The sequence below is a fragment of the Sciurus carolinensis genome, chromosome X, assembly GCF_902686445.1.
Source record: "Sciurus carolinensis chromosome X, mSciCar1.2, whole genome shotgun sequence".
Classification (NCBI taxonomy): Eukaryota; Metazoa; Chordata; class Mammalia; order Rodentia; family Sciuridae; genus Sciurus; species Sciurus carolinensis.
Window position 1 is genome coordinate 79,194,536 of NC_062232.1, and position 25,443 is coordinate 79,219,978.

Sequence of the window (25,443 nt, forward strand, 5' to 3'; positions counted from 1 at the left end):
CAATTAGTTATTTCTCAGTAAAAGCAAATAAGGTGTCTGCTTTTCTCCCTTGAGTACCATGACTAATTGCCAGATTGTCTCCTTGGAGTTTCTATTCTTCATTGGTTTATACTTTAAATACCATTCTCAGTGTAGTGGTCCAAAAAATTTGGTTTCATTCACTTATTCCCTATATGACCTTGGTCAAGTCACTTTTTTTTCTTTTAGCCTTAAATTTCTTACCCTAGATATAGCCAAAATAATATTCTTACAAATTGAGCTATGAGGAAAATTGAGTAAATGCATATATTAAAACCTTTGTAAATTTTGAAATGCTAAACAAATACAGTATTGCTGAGTCTTTTGGATATGTATTTACCTCTAACTTCTCATGTTTTCTAAGCTCTTATCTACAGATAATATTAACTGTCTACTTGAACTTTCAACTATTACTTCAAAGAGCATCCCCAATCAAATTCATATTCTTGTTCCTATTCCCAAATGAAGGCCTGCCTTCCTTAGATCTCCTTTGTCCTTATCTCCACAGTTTCCCTGGGACTCAGCTGCTTCATGTGGTTCAGCCAAGGGGATATCAGTGGTCTCTATTTGTTTAAGTGCCTGCAAATAATGTGTTTGGCATATTAGCTCCAAAGGGAGCAGCAATTAGGTTCAATTTTTATAAGATCTCTATTGTATATCATCCGAAACACAAAAACCATGGCTACTTCCAGATGAAGAGATTTTCTGTTGAAGATGAGCATTATTTTGTTATTAACTATCCTAAATCCATGAACAACATCTGAAGTTCTGTGAAGAGCAGATACCAAACAGGTACATGTAATGTGAATATATATTTCCTCTTTGTATAGGAAAAGCCACAAGTCCTAGGTAAGGGTTGTATTTAACTAAAGGGGAACATGGGGACGTTTACCAGGCATTCTCTTTAGATACTGAACATATGGACTTCTCTTATCTGAGCTTATGCTCAGATCTTCTCAGAAGGGCCAACAGATCAAGTGTGATCAAGAGGAAAGTCTGTCAGAGGATGGGTAACTAGTTGATGACTTAGTGGGCAGTCCCATAGGAGTGACTGCTTGGAGTGGGACTACATCTGAAATAAAATGATTTAACTTTTCACAAAATGATTAACTTTCTTAACCAATATAAAATCAGTCATGGGAAAAGAAATATATTTGGTCACCCTATATAGGTACACTGTCTTTTATTTGTTAATTAATAATCATTTGTTTTGTGGAATTCAGCATTGGCATCTGAATTCCAAATCCTCTCTACATATAATCCCTATTGCTTTGCATTTGATGGTAGTGTTGGTAGACTGAGCGTGGTGAGTGTTTATAAATAAACATGAACACATATTTCCAGTTGGGAAAACAATCAATTTTTGAGGATTGAAGTAAAGATTATTATTGGCTTTATATCTGTTAGAAACTCAGTGCCCCGGGCCAAATACACTTTTATGGGTTGTTTTCATAGATAATTTGAATACTACTTTTAGAGGGAAATATTTCAAGCAAAACTAGGTTTGTAATTTGTTGTAGAATTTTTTCAATTTCTGTTTGACTAGCTTCCCTCTGTTCATCGTACACATGAATTCCAAGAGTAAGAGTTGTTCAAGATCGTCCAATTTTGTCTTACCTCATTCTTTTTAAACTCAGTTAACAAATCTCCTTATGAAAATGTATGAGATATTTAAAAACAGTTCACAAAAAAAAACAATAATTATTTTTCCTCAAAAAAACAAAACAAAACAAAAATATGGGCTTAAAGTAGGTGAGTTTAAGCCTTGGAGATTATAATTTAACCTTCCAAGGAAAAAGAAACTGAGGGGTGAGGGTATACCTTGCAAATGTGAGGGGTCATTATCTAGATGATAGTAACCAACTGAAAAATGTTCCTGACTGGCTTGTCAAAAGAAATTTATATTGAGTTGGATCAGATGAGTAGAAAGGTAAGACCCAAAGTATAAAGTTTTAAGGAAACAATGTGAACTTTCCTAGAGTTTTAGAAATGTTTGAGAATAGAAAGTTGAATTAAGTTTTACTATAGGGTCATTTGGTACACTTCTATAGCTTTCAGTTATATGTGTGCAGTTCATTGCATAGCATTAATAAAATGTAAACACATATATCAAAACATGTGAAGCCCATAGTTTATACTTTGTCCCAAGAAGAAATCACCATTCTGAATCTTGGACTCATCATCCCCATTTTTTTTTTTTATAATTTTGCTGTACATGCAAGTGTCCCTAAAATATATATTTACTTTTTCCTTGATAAAAACTTTCTATAAATAGAATATTATGACATATATATTCAAAAACTAAAATTTTTCACATTTTGAGATTTTTTTTCTTACCATTTTGATGTGCGAAAGCTGTTAGTTTTCTTTTTGGTTGTGGCACAGTATTTTATTGCGTTTATATTTCTTGATTTATTTGTCTTTTATCCTATCAGTGAACATGTGAATTGTTCCCAGGTTTGTGTTTTATTGCTATTGTTGTTGTTGCCATTATTATTGTCAGTAATACTACTGGTATAAATAATGTTGCCATGAGTGTCTGTATGCATGCTGTTTGTGTAAATTTTGACAAACTCCTCTCTATCAGTGGTTCTCAAAGTGTAATTTCTATACCAGCATCTCCTGGGAACATGTTAGACATACAAAATCTCCACCCCTATCCCAGACATATGAATCATATTTGGGGGTTAAGACCCAGAAATCTGTGTTTAGCCCCTCCTTTGACTCTGTGGGACACATATTGAGATTGGCTCTGGTGTCTCAGAATCGCTGTTGAGTGTATATATCTTTAGCATTACTGAATAATGTCAAAATATTTTCTGAAGTAGTTGTACAATTTATTCTGTTGATACTATATAATTCTCATTGCTCCAGATTAGTAATTATCAAATCCAGCTGTATGGAACCTGAGAAAAATATAGTTGCCTTGACCACCCCCAGATCAATTAAATCAGCATTTCTTCCAAGGGGATCCAAGCATCGTATTTTTTAAGCTTCCCAAGCTATTTTTATGTGAAGATGGTGATGCAAACCAATGATGTACATCCTGGGCGACACTTGATACTCTACGAATTTTATATTTTTGCTAGTCTGGTAGATCTGAAAGAAGAATCTCATTTGTGTGTTCAGTCAGTGTTTTCTTCGTTACTAATCAGGTTGAGCACCTTTGAGGCCCTTTTTGAGCCATTTGTGAGCCGTGTGTGTTTCCTCTTCTGAAGAATGCTTGCTTTAGGTTTTTGTCCATTTTTTCTCATATTGTTTATCTTTTTCATGTTGGTTTGCAAATGTTCTTGCAAACTTATTTTTGCAAATTGTAACTTATTGATTGTATGTTGTAGATATTTCCCCCATTTTTATCTCTGTAATTTCTTTATGATATCTTTCATAAAAGGTAATATTATGCTAATTTTAATGTAGTCTAATTTATCAGCTTTTTCTGTTTGTGTTTTCATATCTGTTTTAAGAAATTCCTTTCTTATCTAATGCCAGAAAGGTATTATTCTCATATTGTCTTTTAAATGTTTTAAAGAAGTTGTCTTTTTTTCTGTAGGTCATTAATCCATCTGGAATACATTTTTGCATATATTGTGAGAGGCATATCCAATTTCAATTTTTAATGATGAATGACTCTTATGTAACATTTTTAAATAGCCCATATCTTACCTATTATTTCTAATGTTAACAGTTCCTAAGTATTCATGACTCTGTATCTGAAGTTTTTAATTTGGATCCATTGGCCCATTTCTCTGTCCCTTTACTAATATCATGCATCCTTTAATTGTTATATAATTAATATAATGTGATTTGATATGTGATAGGGCAAGTTATTCCCTATTTTTGTTGTTCTTCAAGGTTGTCTAAATGGGTATTGCTCTCCAACCAGCCACATAAATTTTAGGATCAGTTGTCAAGTTCCAACAACAACAACAACAACAGTGCTGTCAGTGTACTTGATTTGCCTTTGGTGTTTTGTACTTTCATTGTGATGTTTCTTTGTGGATTTCTTTTATTTATCCTTTGTTTATCCTGAGTCTGTGGAGTTCCTGAATTTAAAAATTGTTCTGTTTCATCAGTTCTAAAAAATTTTCAAGTATTTTCACTTAGAATATTGTCTCACCTATGCTATTTTTACTTTCTATAACTCACATAGATTATATTTTAAATGTTGTCATTATTCTTTTTAAGTTCTCTTTTATATTTTATCTGTGGATCCAGTGTATCATTTCTCAGGCTTATATTCCAATACAGAAAGGCTTTTATGATTTTCCCTAGTCTTCTAATTAACCCATATAAAGAGGTCCTAATATCATTTATTGTAATTTTATATCTAGAGAGTCTTTGTTTTTCTAATGTTATGTCTTAAATTTTTATATGTTTAATTGTGGTATTTATTTTTGCTGACTCTAATATTTTTTGCTTCTTCCTGTGTTACCTACATTTTCTGGGTGAAAACTAAATTGTTCTCTGTGAAAAAACTTTGAACCTGGATGTTAAGCTACTTTCATTCTTAAGAAATTTGCATAAATTATTATCAGGTATCTGGAGTACTACCAAAAACCTTAAGTTTAAATTCTCAGCTTACTTTTTAATGACTCAGTAGCTTAAGTTCTGGACCAAAATATGCATGTGGGCTACCTTGTACATACAATTTTTAGTAAAGAATACCCTCTACTACCAATTCCAGACTCAAAACAAAAGCAAATAAAATTATTTATTCTCTTCCTCTGCAAGTGGACTTTGTTTTGTTTTGCTTTGTTTTCTGTAAGGTAACCCCTCCCTTGAGATATTACCTTTGGGGTTCTAGTAGGTAAGGAACTTTATTTATTCTCTTATCTTATGAAAGGTCTAGACTCTATGTACTATCCTGTGTTTGAATCCCATTGGAACTAAAATTACTAAACCCCTAGTGATTGGTAGATATTTCTAGGGCAGTCTTTGCCTTCAGTATTTGATTTTGTCTCTGGATTAGTGCTTTCTTTTTATTTTTTTTTTCCCCTTAGAGATCTGTGAATTTTGGTAATGAGAATGTTTTCTTAATTTCTAGCCCGTTTAGCTTTGCATCTGAAGATATTTTTAAAGACATTTATCTAGTATTTTAGGTGTTCTGCAAATTGATTGTCCCTTGGTAACTCCTCAGCCATATTGCTAGAAGCAGAAGTTTTTTTTTTAAGTATCTCTGTGACACTTTAATTGGGAAATTATGAGAAATACTAGGTACTGCTTAATTCACCACTATATTCAGGTAAGTGTAGTTCAAGTTTTGCACTTTTCAAATGCTGTTTCTGCTTAGTTTAAAAGAAAAAAAAGCAGTTGTCAGCTAGACATACTATACCTGGTTTGTCAAATGTTCAGCATATTTGGAATGCTTCATTTTGATTCATATTTATTTAATTGAAGAGATAACTGGGCACGCTTGTTTTTGATGCAGACATCTATAAGTAATATCTAATGGAAAGTAGGGACGCAAATACTTAAAAATAGTTGTCATGTTGGCAGTTTTATTAAAAACCTTTTGATCTAATAGAACATACTCACTTGATTTTATAATTATTTAAATATGAACACAAACTCAGGTTTGGGCGATTTGTTTTCCTAGACAGAGAAATATCTCTATCTTGGGACCTGCATAGGAGTGGTAGCATTCTGATGTTGTACAATGTTTCATTTCACTATGGTCATTCGGTTAATGTGCTAATTTTCATAGTCTGCATAGAATTATATAGTTTCACATGCCCAAACCAAAATCATGGAGAATAAACACTGACTTCTAAAAATGAAATGACAGAGTATACTTTAGTGAAATTTTCATATTGTCCTTCTGGGTAGGCTACAGAAAGTACGTTGCATCATTCTTATTTGAAGATGTAAAGCTGTTAATGACCTTCAAATTCTACAGTTGTCCTAGATAGTAATCTTGTTGGGGTAGAAGTCAGCTTTGGAAGAAAAAAAATTTAATGCTTTATGGTAATGGATCCTTGCATTTTGTTTTGTGGCAGTTTGTTCTGTCCATGATAAGGTGGTAGCTAAAGAAAGCAGACTTCTGCCTAAAATGGATATTGTACACCTGTCAGTCTATTCTGTCTATTAAAAATCTGTTTTATTATGTATCTGAGATTATCAGTTTGCCCTCTTATAATGAAAATATACATTGTTTTATTTGAAATATGGTAATTTAAAGTAAATGAAATGTATGTAATTTGTAAAAGAATATTAATAATATGAATACCATCTGCATTATACATAGGAAGAACATATTTTATTTAGACATGATTGTCCTTACCTCCTTTGCTTTTTCAGTCATCATAATGAATCATTCTGTTCTTTATTCAATGCTTAAAATCACCTTTTAAATTTAATATGGTTTACAATTTTTGTTTTAGAGTACAAACTGTGACAGAAACATAATAAAAAGAAAATAAGCATGAAAGGAATAGTCTCTATACTTAACTTTTGATTAATTGAAAATTACTTAAGTTATTTTGGAAAGCAACATGATTCTGCTGCCAATGGGATCATGACATTAGCAAGAGTTGAATTTTTATGTAGAACATAGTTAATTTTTTTTTCCTTTTACAATTATAGAAGTTATGTATCTGTGATCTCCATTAATACACTTATTATAGAGCTAGAACACTTTGAAGAATTCATTTGAACTTAAATTAGGAAATGTTTAGATACTATGTGATTTCCTTAGTCCAGATTTTGACTGTGGAGTGTAAAGAAATATTTGAACCTTAAAGAGGTTTTGCTGGGAAGAATTATCAGAATTTGTGCCAGACAAATAATTGCTGGTTTAGAATCTTAGAAGATGGAGAGGAGGTCAGTTCTGTAGGCAGAGTGGGGTCATTAGGAGAAGCTGTAAGGGTTGGGAATGGGATATCAGAGTGAGAAACAGTCCTCCTTTAGATTTGTTTCATTTGAGTTGATGATGGGAATGCCACTTAGAAACATGGAACTTGAAGATGGTTAAGGGTGGTCAGGACTGGAAGTGTTCATTTAGTCTCATTGACACTGAGTGATACTGATCCTGAGAGAGTAGGGGCCTTTAGTATAATATGAATGTTTAGTCTCAGAATTTCAAATCATTTAAGAAAACTTGTCCTAACTGGGGCATTATCAAGTAATGATTTTTTTGAAGTAGTGGTTCCATGAAGAGGAATAGAAAAACCTCCCCTGGATGCTTTAAGCCAGTTATTCAGCATTTTAATACATTTAATATGTTGACTCTTAGACTTTAAGAGTTACAGAAATATTTGGAATGTTGGATCAAACTGGAGAATCCTACCATCACCACTTGAGGGGCAATATCATTTAGAGTGATAGAACACATAGTATTGTCTCTGGTATGTTGATTGTGTTTTCACAGTGTAAACAGGAGCATACATGACTTTTTTGGACCCGTAAACTTACTAAGGGCAGAATTTCAAGTAGCCAGTGTGGTGACAGTCACATAGTAGACAATCAGTATATGTTGATTGAATGAATGGATGAAACACAAAATCAGTGTAGAACCATGTTCTGACATCAAAGTGTTTGATATTTAACTCAAAAGAAAAGAATAACACATGAATGGAGTTTAATAACATCAAATACACATGTACACACACTCATGTTTAGCCATAGATCATAAGAAATTATTGGAAAACATGACATCATAAATTATAATAGTTAAGGAATTGAGTTTTCTGACCAATCTAAATGGAAGAGGAGTGTGTTTAAATATATAGATTTAGACAAGACTTTGGGGGAAACATTTGTTACCTAGATTAAAAAATATTTGTCAATATAAGTTAAGACAATAGTGGTCTATCTAAAATACTGTTCCAGTATGTTTTTTAAAAAAGAAATATTGGTTCCATTCCATTTAGGTTGAGAACAATAGATTTAATCAGACTATCCTACTAGACTATCCTACTACTAAAATGACTTAATGAGATATAAGACAAAAGAGAAAGGTTATGTTTTGGCAAGAAGGAAAGGGCATTATGGTTCAATACTTTTACTTAACTAACCTTTAAGTGTGCAATTAACATTTAAAGGAAATAAAGTTTTGGAAGCATTATAGAGTAATTGCAGAAATGTAAAAAGTAGTTAAAAGCCTGTGGTCTGTTAGGAGAAATTCCTTCAGATAACATTGACAGTCATCAGAAAGTGAATTTGTTATGCATAAAAGATGAAGAAAAATCTGCTCATATGGTGACATAGTTACTGCTTTCTCCTTTGTTGTTTTCTTTGTGAACTTCAGCTCATTGACATTTTCTAGGATGAAACTTTCATACTGACCCAGAACTGATCTTTTAAACACAAATTCTGAAGTTTTGGGGGGCGGGGAAGATGCTTGGCAAGTGAGCAGGAAGAGGGAGAATTGGAAGGGCTTGTCCTTGAAATTTAACAGGGTATTTTCCTACTAACTTGCAGTTTGTCAGGATGTTATATTTAAAAATTTATAATGTCTAGATTCTACTATGAATAGCTTTTCACTTATAGCAAGTATACAGGGTGTCTGAACTATCAACTCACCTTTGCAATTTATTTTGAGAACAGAAGTAGTTGTAATGTCAATTAAACACTAAATTCAAAAGGTATTTTCATTATTTAAAATAGAGTCCTCAGACAATATGAATTTTACAACATTTGCCTGATCCACATCAGTTTGCCTGCAGTTTTCTTGTTCTTGCTCCTAACTGCTATTGTAGGACCCTAACTCTTTTCAAAAGCACCTACACTAGATGTTTGTAGGGACCTCAGGGAATAGCTTGCACATTCTGCAAATGCATTTTGTCAGCTTCCATGTAGCAGCTTCAGGTGATTCTCCTGGTTTCCTGTTTTGAACCCCTCCCCTAGGGACATCTGTGTGGGGGAGAGGGAAAGAATTTCTTATAGAGCACAGCTGTTGGCATACTGTGAAACCTTCTAAGAGACAAGAGTATGGGGTGTTTTTTGGGAAAGTATGGAAAACATATCTTTCTTCTTTTCTCTCTCCCTTTTTTTTTTTTTTTTTTTTTTTCTGTGCTGGGAATGAACCCCAGGTCTTATACCAACTAGGCAAACAATCTACCATTGATCTACAGCTCAGCCCCTCTCCTTTTTTTACTGTATTTGATTAAATTGGTACCAAAGCTGTGCTTTTCACACAGATCTCCTGTCCACAGCACTGAGTAGTTTGACAGTTTTGGGAGGAAGTAGGCTGGGTCTGGAGACACATTTAGAAAACAAATATGCTGCACTCAGAATCACCTCAGTGCTTTGCAAATTGTAGGCCTTCTTGGTGGACTCCGCCCGTCTGCTTGCCACTGGCTTCCCTTCCTTTAGATTTTTCTCCCAGGAGGACCCTTAGTTCACCACACAAATAAACTTCAGACTGACTCCTAGGATTGTACACATCAGTCTCATGCTGTGCCTTATACTCCTACATTTTTTCCATTTTCTTCTCTTGATATGCTTTTGATGAATGGGTGAAGGAGAGTAGAGGCAAATGAATATTGCTATCTCTCTCCTCTGTGTCTTCTTATCTTTCTTTCTCTTCTATTCAGCAATTTATAGGCATGAAAACATTATAATCCAGTTTTACACTAAAATTTTATCTACAAAGTAATGTAAAAAAATCAGGTATCATTAAGCTTTAGCTATTATGACCACTTGCAACATGGAACAATACAGAAGTTGACTCATTGAAGCAATATGTACTGTATAGTAATCTGCATCTGCCATAAATTTGAGAGAGAGAGTTTGATTCTAATCATTATTTTCAAATAGACCTACTAAGCTCTAGAAGTTCTGTAAGCCTATACCTTTCTCATAAACTGTTACGCAGAGTCAGAATATATCCAAGTCAACTGAATGTGTTAAGTTTTTCATATAACTGAACAGAGAAGAAAAGACATGTCACCTCCCACTGCAGAGCCTGCATTCAGAAGATGAGTTAACAGGTTATCTATAGCAAGAAGTGAAATAAAATAACAACAAAAAAATTTCACATTCTGAGCTAAAATTCTATTTTAGGCTCGATTCATTCTGTAATGCTTATTTGCACAGTTAAACCTTAAAGTTGAAATGAAAAGTTTTTAGTATACAGAATTGAATTATTTCATAATTATAATAATGTTCTTAATCTTTATAATTTAGTTTCACTGTAGTAAAAATTATTCGTTACCAAAGTCTTTGTTTTTTAATAACATTTTACAAAAAAACTCACTAACAAAAACTTAAAAATTGAATAATTTTCATGCATCAAACATATTCTAGTAAAATGAAAATAATGCATTAGTAATTATTTACCTTTTCATTCTATTTGAGAAAAATAATATTAATGAAGCTAAACAATGTATGTCCTAACACACACACACACACACACACACATACACATATTGTTGTTCTATCCATATTTGTATCTCTATTAAGTCAAAGGGCACAATATTTTAAAATTTGAGTCTCGTTAGTTAGATAATACCATTAGTTAGATATACCATTATAGGCACAGAGCTTAATGGTAAGCCATTTGAGTGCAAGGAGAGAAAAGATAAATGAGGAGAAGAGAAAGCACACTTATAAGGGAGTATGATACATTTGTTTTCCATGGAACTTAATGCTATATGATACCTACCCTATTTGTTTTTTATTGTTGAAAATTATATATTTACCATTTTACCCATTTAAGCATATAATTAAGTGGCGTTAAGTGTATTACATTGTTTTGCAGCCATCACCACTGTTTCCAGAAATTTTCCATCATCCCAAACAGAAACTCTATATATCTGGGTAAACAGTACTTCCCCACAATTTCCTCCCTGGCTCCTGATGACCTCTATTCTTTTTTTTTTTTTTTTTAATCTTTAAAACTTCGTCTATTCTAGAATCCTAATATAATGAAATCAAAGTATATCTGTCCTTTTGTGTCTATTTCACTAAGCAAAATGCTTTCAAGGTTTATTCACGTAGCATGCATCAAGTCTTTAGTCCCTTATGATGGGATAAATTCCATTGTATGTATATACCTTTCATTGTATGTATACACCTTTCATCCATGTATCTGTTGGTAAGACAGGTGGGTTCTTTGCATCTTTTGAATAATGAATAATGGTACTGTGGAGGTTTATGTACATTGTCAGTTTTCAGTTCTTTTGTGTACATACTTAAGTGTATTTGTCAGAGTTGTCCAGAGAAATGGAAGCAAACAATATATGTATAAAGTGACTCATTTTGAGGAATTGTATATTGCAATAGTATATGTGTTCAAAGAGACTTGTTATGAGGAATTAGCTCTTCCCTGAAAGGCTGAAAAATCCCATGATCTGCCATTAGTAAGTGTAATTCTGGTCCAAGTCCTGAGTCTGGAGACCTGAGAAGAAAGGGAGCTGGTAGTTTAAATCCCAGTCCAAGAACAAGAAAAAAATTGGTGTTTTAGCATATAGAAAGCAGGGGTGTTTCTCCTTCCTTTTAGTTCTATTTAGGTCCTCCACAGATTGCATGGTACTCAAGCAAATTAGAGAGGACAATCTATTTTGCTGAATCCACCATTTTTTTTTTTTTTTTGCTAATCCAGAAATACCCTCACAGACACACCCAGGAATAATGTTTAATTTGGGCACCTCTTAACACCTAATAATCACATGAAGGGTAGAAGTGCAGGGTCATGATGTTTCATGGTGACTATACCATTTTATATTCCCTTCAGTAGTATATGAAGATTCGTTTTTCCAGATTCTCACCAATGTGTACTGTTTTCCTTTTTTGTTTTTGATAATAGCCATTCTGGTGAATATGAAGTAGTATTTTTTGTGGGTAGTATTTTTGGGGAATACTGGGGATTGAACCCTTGGTTGCTTTACCACTGAGCTATATCCCCAGCCCTTTTTCTATTTTTATTTTGAGATAGGATCTTGCCAAATTGCTTAGGACCTTGCTAAGTTGTTGAGACGAACTTCAAAATTGTAATCCTCCTGCCTCAACCTCCTGGGTCACTGGGATTATAGGCATGTGCCTTTGCCCAGCTTGTGGGTACTACTTTGATGTTCTTGTAAATGGAATAGAAAAGAATGTTGCATGTTTATTATGTATCCTACAATTTTGTGAAATTAATTAATTAGCTCTGTAACATTTTTCTGCATGTTTTATGTTTCGTACCTATAAGATCATGTTATCTGAATAGAAATAATTTTATTATTCCTTGGCAATTTTTTTGGTTTTCATTTTTTTTTCTATGTCTATGTGCTCTGGTTAGAACTTCAGTGCTATGATAGTTGCAAATGGTGAAAACAGACATACTAGTTCTAATTTTAGTTATTAGAGTCTTCTGGTTCTCAAACAAGCTAAAAGCTTCATCTTTGTTTTTAAATGGATTTTCAATTAATTCATTGATTTTTCTCTTGGTTTAAATTTTCTATTTTGTTTATCTCTAATATTTATTATTTTCTTCCTTTTATTAGATTTGGATTTGGTTTCTTCTTTTTCTAGTTCTATAAGATGTACAGTGATTTTATTGATTTAAGATTTTTCTTCCTTGATGTAGGTATTTACTAGTGTAATTTTTCCCTCTTAGCATGACTCTTACTGTGTTTCACAGGGCTTGCATGTTGTACATTTGTTTCTAGTAATCTCAAAAGATTTTCTAATATCTCTTGTACTGACTTATTTGGCCCCATTTATTGTTTATGAACAAGTTGATAAATTTCTGCATAGAAATTTTGACTTCCTTCTGTTATTTCTTTCTATGTTCTTTCCATTGTGATCACAAAACATACTCTTGTATATTTTTAATCTTTTAAAATTTGTTAGGACTTGCTTTGCTGCCAGAGCTATGATTTATCCTGGAGAATTATCTATGTGAGCTTGTGAAGAATATACATTCTGCTGTTGTTGGGTGAAGTGTTTTGTATATGTCTGTTTGTTCAAATTGGTTTGCAGTGTAGTGTAATTTCTCTCTCCTTATTAATCTGTTGTCTAGTTTAACTATCCACTATTGAAAGTAGGGTATTTAATTCTACATGTATTATTATAGCATGCTTTAATTCTCCCTTCAAATCTGTCCATTTTTATTTCAATTTTGAAGCTCGGGTCTTAGGTAGGCATGGGCTTATAATCATCATATTTTTGATATATTAACCTTTTTATCCATATTTAATATCTTTCTTTTCCTCTCATTACATTTTCTTTTCTTTTTTTCTTTTAATTAAAGTCTGTTTTGTCTCAAAAATATAAGAACCTCAGCTCTTTGGGTTGCTATTTACATTAATATCTTTTTCTATTCTTTTGGTTTTAGCCATTTTTTGTCGTTTTATCAAAAGTGACTCACTTTTATACCAATAGATGGATCACATTTAACCCATTCTGCCAAATGCTTGTTTTTGTTTGATTAGGGAGATTCTTCCCTTTTATATGTTTTTGGAAATCTCATACAAGTCCCACAAATTTTCACTGCAAGATAATGTAATGACTAAAACTGTACTATAGGGTTGAGGGTATAGAGTAGTGGCATAAAACTTGCATAGCATGAATGAGTACCTGGGTTCAATCCCTAGAACTGCACACAACAAACAAACCAACAGCAACAACAAAACACTATACTGTAATTAAATCTAACCTGGGTAGAGATGACTTTATCAAAGTTGATTCTCTTTGGCACTGTTAAGCTTAGTTTAGGCTTCTATAACATAGTATTATAGACTTAAAACAACAACAACATTATTATTTTTATTATTATTTTGAAAGCTTGGAAATCCAAATTCAGGCTGCCATTATGGTTGTGTTCTAGAAAGGGCCCTCTTCTGGATCGCAGACTCTTGACTTGTCATTGTATCATTACATGGTGGAAAGAGAACAAGATAGATTTCTGTTCTCTCTTCTTCTTGTTTTTAATATATTTTTTAGCTGTAGGTAGACATATACCTTTATTTATTTATTTTTAATATGGAGCTGAGGATTGAACCCAGAGCCTCATGCATGCTAGGCGAGTGTACCACAAATGACCCATAACCCCAGCCTGCTTCTCTCCTCTTTTTCTTTTTTTCTTTTTTTTTTTTTTTGGTTCCTGAGATTGAACCCGGGGGGCTTAACTACTGAGCCACATTCCGATTTTATTTACAGACAGGGTCTCACTGAGTTGCTTAGTTCCTCCTAATCCTCCTTCCTCAGGATCCCAAGCTGCTAGGATTACAGGCATGCACCACCATGCCCTGCTGTTTTCTTCTTAAAGGGTCACTAAAATCCATTTATGAAGGCTTTATCCTCATGACCTAATTTCCTCCCAAAGTCCCTGCCTCTAAATACTATCACCTTGACGATTGGTTTTCAACATATGAATTTTGGAGGGACACAAACAATCCGTAACTGGCCTCACACTTGGGCATGCCTTATGTTTTATCACTTTTGCTTGATTCTCCGTTAAAAGTAAGGATGCTCATGTACCTAAGCATAGATATTGTATATAATGGGTGATTTTTGTACAGGCCAAGTGAGTGTATAAGATGAAAGGTGGTTTCAAATTTTGAGAAACAAATACTAGAGTAGATATTTTGGTTTTTAGTATTACTATATATAAGGTAATGCTACATAATGTTTTCCATTTCCAGGTAAGATAATCATAACAAGAAATCAAGTTTTAAAAAGTGTGATCTTTATTTAAGGCCCAGAAGATTACTCATTTTTTGGAAAGCAATTCATTCTTACATATTCTTTTTATTTGGCATTTATGTACTATAATGTATAGAAAGCAATCAAATTTATACATTTTATGTATTTCATTCTGATTTATTTTTAGTTCAAATTTTGTAGGGAATGGGAAGGAGCAAATAACCATGCAATAACAATTACAACCAGAAATTTACTAGTTAATCACTTTTAGAATTGTTTTTGTATGCATAAAAATCCTGATCTTAAAGCACTAATTTTTTTACTTTTATTTCTGTTTAGAACCTTGTGAAACATCTTCCTGAGCAGAAGGTACTCAATGAATTAGCACAGCTTAAGAATGAATATGATGACCTCTGTGAGCCTGAGCAATTTGGAGTTGTGGTATGTATTAAGCAGAAAGGCCTATGAACTCAACTGGGAGGTAACACTTGTCAGAAAAAGTGAAAAGAAGACATTTCAGTTGTTGTTGTTTTTTTTTTTTTGTGACTGTGTAACTACATAATTACATGTAATATTTTTTTTCTTTTTTTTTATTGTATACAAATGGGATACATGTTGTTTCTCTATTTGTACATAGAGTCAAGGCATACCATTTGTGTAATCATACGTTTACATAGGGCAATGATGTTTATTTTTTTTTTCCTTCCCCCCCACCCCTCCCACCCCTCTTTTCCCTCTATACAGTCCTTCTTTCCTTCATTCTTACCACCCTCCTTATCCCTAACCCTAAAACTAACCCTAAACCTAATGCTAACCCCTCCCACCCCCCATTATATGTCCTCATCCGCTTATCAGCGAGATCATTCGTCCTTTAGTATTTTGAGATTGGCTTATCTCACTTGGCATGATATTCTCCAATTTCGTCCATTTGCCTACAAATGCCATAATTTTATCATTCTTCATTGCGGAGTAATATTCCATTGTATATATATGCCACAGTTTCTTTATCCATTCATCAACTGAAGGGCATCTAGGTTGGTTCCACAATCTGGCTATGGTGAATTGAGCAGCAATGAACATTGATGTGGCTGTATCTCTGTAGTATGCTGATTTTAAGTCCTTTGGGTATAGGCCAAGGAGTGGGATAGCTGGGTCAAATGGTGTTTCCATTCCAAGCTTTCTGAGGAATCTCCACACTGCTTTCCAGAGTGGCTGCACTAATTTGCAACCCCACCAGCAATGTATGAGTGTTCCTTTTTCACCACATCCTCGCCAACACCTATTGTTGCTTGTATTTTTCATAATCGCCATTCTAATTGGGGTGAGATGAAATCTTAGGGTAGTTTTGATTTGCATTTCCCTTATTACTAGGGATGTTGAACATTTTTTCATATATCTGTTGATTACTTGTACATCTTCTTCTGTGAAGTGTCTGTTCATTTCCTTAGCCCATTTGTTGATTGGATGATTTGTATTCTTGGTGTAGAGTTTTTTGAGTTCTTTATAGATTCTGGAAATTAGCGCTCTATCTGAGGTATGGTTGGCAAAGATATTCTCCCACTCTGTAGGCTCTCTCTTCACATTGCTGATAGTAATTACATGTAATATTGACTGTCAGAAAAAAAATCCTATTTACCTCGAATATTTTTCATGGTTTTAAAAATAACCAAATTAATTTTTATATTCACAAAACATATTAAGATATCTCGTGGGCTCCTCTCTATAAAATTAAGTTTTATTACCATATGCAAAATACAAAATGCAATATTATATTGGCTATTTTTTTCCATTCAGATCTTCATGTTAGAATTGGCTCACAAAAACATAGTCTGCAAAGCAATGAAAATAACTTGATAACTAGCAAAATACTAGAGACTTTTCCATGGTACATATGATGTCAGAAAAAGTATGGGTATTTTCAGATTTTTCTATAGAGTGTCATCAATTGATTGAAAGCTCTAAATGTGCTGTTTCAGCTGAGACCAAAATCCTATAAATATACTTCATATGGTTGTCATTATTGGAAGGAATTATTTTTCTTTACTCCCCCTTCATTTTAAGTTATTCTAAAGTTGACTAGATAGGTTATGTATTAAAGAACGTAGTTAATATATTTTAAGTATTCCCCAATTCTGCTCTTCAAATAGTTGGTATGTGTTTTCCAGAAAAATAGGGAAGTTTCCCTGAACATTTTCTGTCTACATATTAAACATTTAAAAATTGTCATTGGCTCTGATAGTTAAATACTGTCTGCTTCTTCCAAAATATTTTGTAAGGATTTTTTAATAGTTGTATATTAGAAACTTTGCAATTTCAATATGTTGTTTAAAAATCAATGTGTGAAAGATGAGGCTCTGCATATTCCATTTAAGCATGTGCAATAATTACCTGCCCATATTTAGAGTACTTTAATTCTAACACATGTCATTCCCTACTGATGTAAAAGTATTCTGTCAAATCCATTAAAAGAAAATCAGACATGTGCATTTGGGATCAAATAGAACATAGAAAGTTACCTGAGGAACATATTTCTCCTACTTTTGAGTCGGGGAAAATTAGTCAACTGAATCAACTAAGTATTATTTATTAACTTACAGCACTTTAGCACAATGTTAAGTAATAAAATTTTCTAGACCAAAGGCCACACTTGAAACTGAGCTTCTCAGATTCATATTGTAATTGAAGCAGGGCTATAACACCATCTGAGAATTCCGCTGTGTCATGATGGTTATGAGTTTTACAGTAGGTACACTACACAATTTCTCTGAAGCCATTTTTTCTCTGAATGTAGTTTATCTTAGAAGATGTATTAGTTTGCCAAGCAAGTCCTTCAAGAGGAATATCCTTGGTACCACACTCAGGAAATGAAGTTTGGGGACATAAAAAGCAATATACCTTCTGAACTAAAGGCAAAATAGAAAATGGAAGAGATTTCTTGTTTATGCACATAACCGTAAATAATTCTGGGACTGTGTGTACATGATTCACCTAGTCTTCTTATTTACTCTCACCATACTTACCTACATGTCTGTTGGGGAAAATATCAAGGGCATTACAAAGCAGTTTATACTATGTAAATTACCTAAAAATGTTTCAAACAATTTGCTGAATAAAGTTTAGGTAAATGCATTTTGTTTGGAAAATAGTTTTGAATTAATGATATACCTTAGCCTTTTCAGCATGTACTATTGCCTCGCAGTGTTCGGAACAGTATCTTGTATAAGTAAATAATTTATTGAATTAAATTATAGGACAATTATTAAAGACAAGTATGTGAGCCAGGCACGGTGGTGCATGCCTGTATCCCAGCAGCTCAGGAAGCTGAGGCAGGAGGATTGTGAGTTCAAAGTCAGATTCAGCAACTTATTGAGGCCTGGAGCAACTCAGTGAGACCCTGTCTCTAAATAAAATACAAAAAAGGGCTGTGGATGGGACTCAGTGGTCAAGGGCCCCTGAGTTCAATCCCTTGTGCCAAACAAACAAAAGTCAAGTATGTGATTGAGGTATAAAAGCAAAACTCATGATAAATCATAGAAAAGTTAAATTACTTTGGTGTGAATATACCCAAATACCTTTTAACCCTCAGACATGTATTAACAGCCTTCGCTGAGGACACCTTTAGAAATACATGTAATCGTCTGCACTAATGAGAGAGACTCCAAACTGGAGAGGTGCCTTGCCTCTGCTCTCTTCATCTATCAACACTATTAATGTATTCTTGTGAAAATATCTGTGTGTATCATATAATTCATATATCAAAACCTTGTGTCTTCCTGAATTTAAAGAATAAAACTCAGACTCCTTTGCATTCTCATCCTTCTTCTAATTTCTTAACCACTATCCTCCAATCTTCCATCTCCTCCTAGTTCTTTTTTCACTTACCACAAACAACCTAACCTCTTGATTATAGGAGAAAAGCAAAAGCACTTAGGCTTCAGAGCCTCCAGTATCTCTTCTACCTACAAAATTATCTCCAGCCATATTTTTTTGTTTTATTATTGTTTTCTTGAGATGGGCTCTTTCTGTGTTGCCTAGGCTGGTCCTTAACTCATGAGCTCAAGTGATCCCCTCAGCTCAGCCTCATGGGTAGCAGTGCCTGGCTTAATGATTTTTTTTTTTTTTCTGGGGCATGCTAGGGATTGAACCCAGGGTGTTGCACATGCTAGGCAAGTGCTCTAGCACTGACCTATACCCCCAACTCCATACCTTTTATTAACTCATTTTCTGCCAAATGTCAGAAAAAGAGATGCCCAATTATTATTACTAATATTATTGTTATTATTATTTTTAAAATGTTTCACTTATTTTTGGTACTAGGGAATGAACCATTACCAGGGATACATTGCCAAATACAAAAATATAATGGAGACTCACTATGTCATGTTCTGTGCTAAGCATTATTACTTGGACTATCTTTCGTACCTTGAGGAACCATTTGAAGTTGGCAATGTTTCTAGCTCCATATTACAGAGGATAAAACTGAGACCAAGAAACGCTAGGTAAATTGTCCAAGGGTGCAGAGATGCAGAATTCAAACCCAGACAGTCTGAATTCATAGCCAGCACTTTCAGCTATGTGTCCTTCTGTGATGTGTGTGTGTGTCTGTGTGTCTGTCTCTCCCATGCCTACTTTAAGACATCAGTATTTCTTGCCTGCTTCACTCACTAGTTATTCTATTGCATATTCAATTTGTCAGGCTCCTCTCTGCTTTTCTCTGTTGGCAGGGGGGATAAGTCACTTGCTGTCTAAAAATGAATGAATAGATAGATAGATGAATGAATATAACATCCATCATTGACCCTAAGCCCTCTACTAGCTACTTCCCTCTCTCCATTTCTTCACTTCAGTTTTGTCAGACATTAGTATCCATTCACTCACTAATGCCTTAGCTCTTATTTGCTCTTCAACCAATAGCAATCAAGATTCTGCCTTAAATAATAAAGTGAAATTGATCTAGGAAAGGACATTAATTACCTCTTAATCACACTTGAAAAATACATCAGATCTACTCACTTCTTATCATTTATACTGGTACTGCCTTAGTCCCGGTCAACATGGCCATTCTCTTTGACCATTACAACATCTGTTTGATGTTTGTGCATGCATGCAGTACTGGGGATTAAACCTGGGGGTGCTTTACCACTGAGCTCCATCCCAAGTATTTTTTATTTTGAGACATAGTTTTGCTAAACTGGGGAGACTGGCCTTGAAATTACAATCCTCCTGCCTCATCCTCCCAAGTACCTAGAATTACTGGTGTCCATCATTGTGCCCAGCTTTTTTTTTAATACATTTTTTTTTTTATTTGTAGGTGGACACAATACCTTCATTTTATTTTTATGTGGTGGTGAGGATCAAACCCAGGGCCTCACATGTGCTAGGTGAACACGCTAATACTGAGCCACAACCCCAGTCCTGTGTCCAGCTTTGATATTTACAATATACTTGTAGCTGGTTTCTCTCACTTACACTTTGGCCTTTCTCGGAATCAGTCTCAGTGTAGTGCTCAGGGTGGCAATTCTAGAGTATATTTGCATTGCATTATATCATTTATCTGCTTAAAACATCAGTACTGTTCTATAGCAGTAAACCTACAGCATTACCTCCTTACCATGGCCTTTAAGGCACTACCTGGTCTGATACTTACACATCTCTTCTACCTTTCTCTCTTGCTGCTTGGCCTCTTGCTCATCATGCCTCAGTCACATTTAATTTCATTTACTGGTGGTTGAATTCAGTGGGCTCTTCCCTGTCTCAGGACTGTTTCACTTGCTCCCCTATCTTACTCCCACTCCCTGCCTGCCTCTCTCCTGCTTATTCTTCAAATATTAGCTTAAATTTTGCATTCCCAGTGATATCACTTATCTATCAGAGATTGGTCTCCCTATTAAACTGCCCCAGTACCTGTTTTTGTTTTCCTTTTTAAAGATTATCATGCTATTTAATTATATATTTGTGAGGTTGAATGTCTGCAACCCTTATTAAATTGTAAGATCTATAGGTGGATGAATCATGTCAATTTTATTTACATGATATGTACTTAACAAATCTTCAAAGAATCTTTTGGCATAAATGCAAAATCAAATGAACTTTTCAGTCTAGTGTTAATTTGTATCCATTTGGCACTTCATAACATTGAAGAACTTAAATTCCTTTTTGAAACCTTTTCTTCCCTTGCCTTCTTAAACAGTAGACACTCTCTGCTGATTTTATTCCTATAACCTTAGCCAGTGTCCTGTAGAGTTTCCAATGTTATGTAACTTCCTAGATGATAAAAACAGAAGCTCATCAAGTAGGGATAAACATATACCAGAAGTGAGATTTCTCCTGCGAGAGTGATTAAAATAATAATAACAAGACAATAAAATTCTTACAATTGGCAGAAATTGTAAAAACTCTTACCTGAGACAGTGGCTGGGCTGCTAAACTTTTTCCAACTTTTTTGTTTCTTTTGCAGTCATATCATTGGGTTGGCTTATAATTACATGTAGTCAGATGGGGAGAGGGAGAGTGAGGTAGAGAGAGAGACAGAGAGAGAGAGAAACAACAACAAAAAACCTCACACACACAAAAACACAAAGACCTATCTACTGTCTAGAGGCAGACCTCCCGGTAAGAGGGATATGCTAGTTCCCACATCTTCTGTGATCAATAATCCTCTTCTTTAGGGGGGTAGATTGGCTGCATAGCTTCCCACTGACTTGTCCTCCAACCTGCCTCCCACAGAATTGAATTTGGTACATCGTTGTAATTATGTGCTGTACCTTTACTGGAAGAAAAGCACAGATCTTTGAAAGCTCTGGCAGTTAGAACCCCCAGCAGGAGCTTTTAGACTCTTCAGAGTGTTTGCAGCTCAGCTGTTCTCAAACCTCAGAGCTATGGAAATTCCCACTTGTCTTGCACTGAGGATGGAGACCCATACTGTGTATATCTATTAAACTAACACATCTTCTGAGAAAAAGAAGGCAATAATTAGTTCTTTTAGTAATCTATGCTTTGTTTTTCTGACTTCAAAATTACCCATATTTTTCAATTAAAACATTCTAAAGCTATAATCTAACAAAAAGATGTTGAGATAGCCATGTACATAAAAATCTTTGACATGAAAAGCCCAGATTACATGATATTGCTGACAGCACATGGAATTTTTTTCCCCCTTTTTTACATAAACATTTTAAGGTGGAAGGAAAGATTTATGCCTGTAATTGGAAGAACAACTATCAAGTCGCTGTGTGTTTTAATTTTTTAAAGCCTTATAAGAGTTTATAAGCTCTATTCACGGTAGCTTAACCAGGTGAAAAGGAAATTCTTAAAATCTTTTTTAAAAAATTTCTCCTATATATCACCAAAGGCACTTAGTGTGGTAGAAAATCATAGGTCCTCTGTTCTTTTACTATTAAAACTTCTTTCATTTGCATCTTCATTGGGAAAATCATCTTTTTCTTTATCTTATCTGCTTGCATTCAGAGTACTCATTGTTTTGATATGTAGTACCCTGATTGTTTCTGTTTTCATTCCTTCTGTACACATGAATGGTATCTGTTAATTCTACATGTATATTCATCTTATGTGAGTAAAAGCTTTTTTAGTAATTTTGAGATCAGGTAAAAGAAAATTCACCGTGACTCATTTGCAAGTCCCTGTATTTATATTCTTTTTCACTTCATTAAATTTTTATAATAACCCATTCTCATGACATAATTATTTATTTTCATTAGCTTTTGCAATAAAATAAGGTAAAATAAAACCACCTGAAAATTGGATGTTCACAGTAGTCTGTAGTTGTCAGTTTTGCAATTGATTGCTTTTCATTAAATTCAAAAAATTAAAAACTGACCTACTGTTTCTTCCCCATTTGTCATTAACTAACCCCTAAAACAATAGCATAACAACACAATAGTTTTAATGGTCTTACTTGACCTGAAGCCATTGTTTTCAGAAGCAATTTTTGAAATTCTTGCTTAACTTCTTAATGTGATTCTTCTCTGAGTTTTCAGTGTCTTTTGGGGTAGACGTTGTTATTTTGTTCTGTTCCAGACTAAAGATGAGGAGGTATTTGTCAATGCATAATCTCACATATCACTATCTTTGGGGAAATATTCTGTATCAACACATCATTATTTTTCTGATGTAGCGTCAGTTTTCAACACTAGTTTTTTCAAAGCTTCAATTTGCAGATTAACTATGGCCCTCATCTCTCATGACATCTAATGTGCAAATATCTGTCATTTACTTATAGCTGGTATACGTGTATTGGTTATTTGTTCAGCCTGGTACTGGATTTTTTTCTGGAAGTACAGCAATGAATAGGAGAGGTCCTGTCCTCAACAAGGGTATTGACTATAAGAAGATTAGAAAATTGTTTAATAGAGAATGACAAATGTCTTTGCTTCATTTCCATGCTTACAGGCAGAATGTTGCTCTGAATCTCACTTTTATAGGCAGTTGCACCTGCTCTCTAATATAAATCCTTCCATCTTCAAAAAGATTTCTTCATTCCCTTTATATAGTCATAGATACAAAACTATATATTCAGTAGACAGTTGGTCACGAGTGAATATTTCTTACAAATTTATCTCTTAATTCTACTGAATTCTAAATTTTATTTTGAAGAAGCTAGAGTTTCCATTATGCTTTTGTATAATAATTGTTAAGGGTGTGTTTCTTAGCATTGCAAAAAAAAAGTGATAGAAATAACCCCAAAGGACACATGACTGCAGATGTGTCATGTGGCCATCTCCTGTACATTCACACATAATTTTTGCACTCATGCCAATTTTTTTTTCTTTTTCTTTGGATTCATTTGGTAGTTTGGTAGTAGATCAATATTCACCATCTGTATAGGTATGAAGTACATAAAATTCAAATTATATAAACAAAACTGTGTCTAACTCTTTGGGGAAATAACCCACTTGTAACTCCTCTCACTAAAGCTGTCAATGTACTTTTTTTTTTAATATAGTGCAGATCAGCTAAAGAAATGAGAGTTGCTTGATGTGATTTGATAGACAAGTACCTTGTAACACAAATAAATCCCCTACATAATACAACACCCTGGTCAGCATCCCACAGCACTTCAAGCAGTGAATTCTAAAACAAAGGATGCCACTCAACTAAAATGCTGCCAGGGACCACAATGCAAAACAAACACACTTTTCAGTAGAGTTTTTGTTTTATTTACTTATATCACTTAGGTGCACTCAAGTGCCTTTATGAGACATGAGCCTTTTAATAATTGTATCTGTGGCTGGGGATGTAGCTCAATGCTTTCTTTTTGTCCAAGATATTCCCTTATATACCCATAACTTTTGATGGAAGTTTGTGTGTTGTCTATCAAACACTGGTCTGATCATAAAAATGCACACTTATGATTGTGAAAGTTCTGTTGATATGATCAATGCATACTGAACTGTGGCTTCTATTAAGAGATGTGCCAATATAACTTCACCTCCTCCACGTCTTTTGAGTTTATAAGAACATATTTTCAATCATAACATTTCAAATGGTAGATGTATATTATGAATTAATTATGGCTTAGCAGAATACAGCACACTATTTATAGTGTGTTTAAAGGATAATGAGCTGTGTTCTTCACTGGACCTTGGAAGCACCCTTCCTTAAAATCGTGGGTGAGAGGAACTTTCTTTGCTTTTTGTTTGTTTGTTTGTTTAGGATTTTTTTTTTTTTTCGTGCTGGGGATTGAACCCAGGGCCTTCTGCTTGACAGGCAAGCACTCTATGAACTGAGCTATATCCCTAGGTCTCACTCAGGTTTGAGAGAACAATTAGGGGCATATTTTCTTCTTACTGAGAATTTCTGAGAAGAAATAAAGAAGGTAAAGACAACAATAGCCATTTGTTTATAGTACTTACATTGTTACAGTTACAGAGCATTACACATAGTATCTCATTTAAGTGCTTCTACAGTTTGCAAAGACTATTTAATGAAAGCATTTTCCCTGATCAGGAAGAAAAGACTAAAATGTTAGAGAACTTACACTGTGCCGCAGAGCTAGAAAGTGACTGAACTGTAGTTGAAGTTCATATCTCTGTAATTCAGAAGTTCCTGTTTCTTCCATGGCCACTTATATTATAGATCTGGATTTTGCAGATTTTTTCTCCTGAGATTAGACCAAAAATCTCTCTCAAACTTTATCCTTAGCTGGGGTTGTGGCTCAGTGGTAGAGTTCTTGCCTAGCACGTGTGAGGCAATGAGTTCAATTCTCAGAACCACATAAAAAAATAAAGATATCATGTCTATCTACAACTAAAAATATTTTTAAAAAGCTATATCCTTAAAAATATTGCCTTCCAAATATGGGTTAATTGTCCTGGGCAGTATTTTGGGTTGACCCACCTTGTAGCAAACGACCTTGCATAAGGTACCTCCTCCTTCCTTATCTATCTTGCTATTATACCTCTTCAAACTGTGCATTTTCTTTATCTAGCAGTTTGCTGATATTGTGGTTTTAATTTGTGTGATTGAATATCTTTATTTATTCATTCATTTTACATTAATTAATTTTTTAAATCACCTCTCATATTTATCATCTGCCACGTATTGAACCTTGTTGTAGGGGAATGAATGAAGAAAGTTGTATCAAATCCAAAAGCTCTGACATCCTTGTGGTATACCACTTCTTCCTAAAATCAGGGTGACTGATGACAGATTAATATCCAGTGCTAGCAGTTCAACAAAGTTAATTCCCTTGCATTCCTCTTTTGACATCATAATCAGAGGTATTTTGGTGGGGAGAGTCAAATATTTCCATCAGCTCTTAATTTTGTTCAATAATAGACAATCTGTCTATGCCTCTTGAGAGAAGATCTGGAAAATGGCTAGTTAGCTAAGGAGTGC

At 34.1% G+C, this 25,443-nt stretch overlaps 1 protein-coding gene across 6 annotated transcripts in view; it reads left to right on the top strand.

Moving 5' to 3' along the window:
* The window catches only part of Diaph2 (diaphanous related formin 2), an 831,244-nt gene that overhangs the window by 374,503 nt on the left and 431,298 nt on the right, over positions 1 to 25,443 (top strand). For all 6 annotated transcript variants that reach the window (XM_047535653.1, XM_047535655.1, XM_047535654.1 and 3 more), the window contains one exon: positions 14,926 to 15,027. In XM_047535653.1, the coding sequence (XP_047391609.1) occupies positions 14,926 to 15,027 (102 nt within the window). The remainder of the gene's footprint in view (positions 1 to 14,925; positions 15,028 to 25,443) is intronic.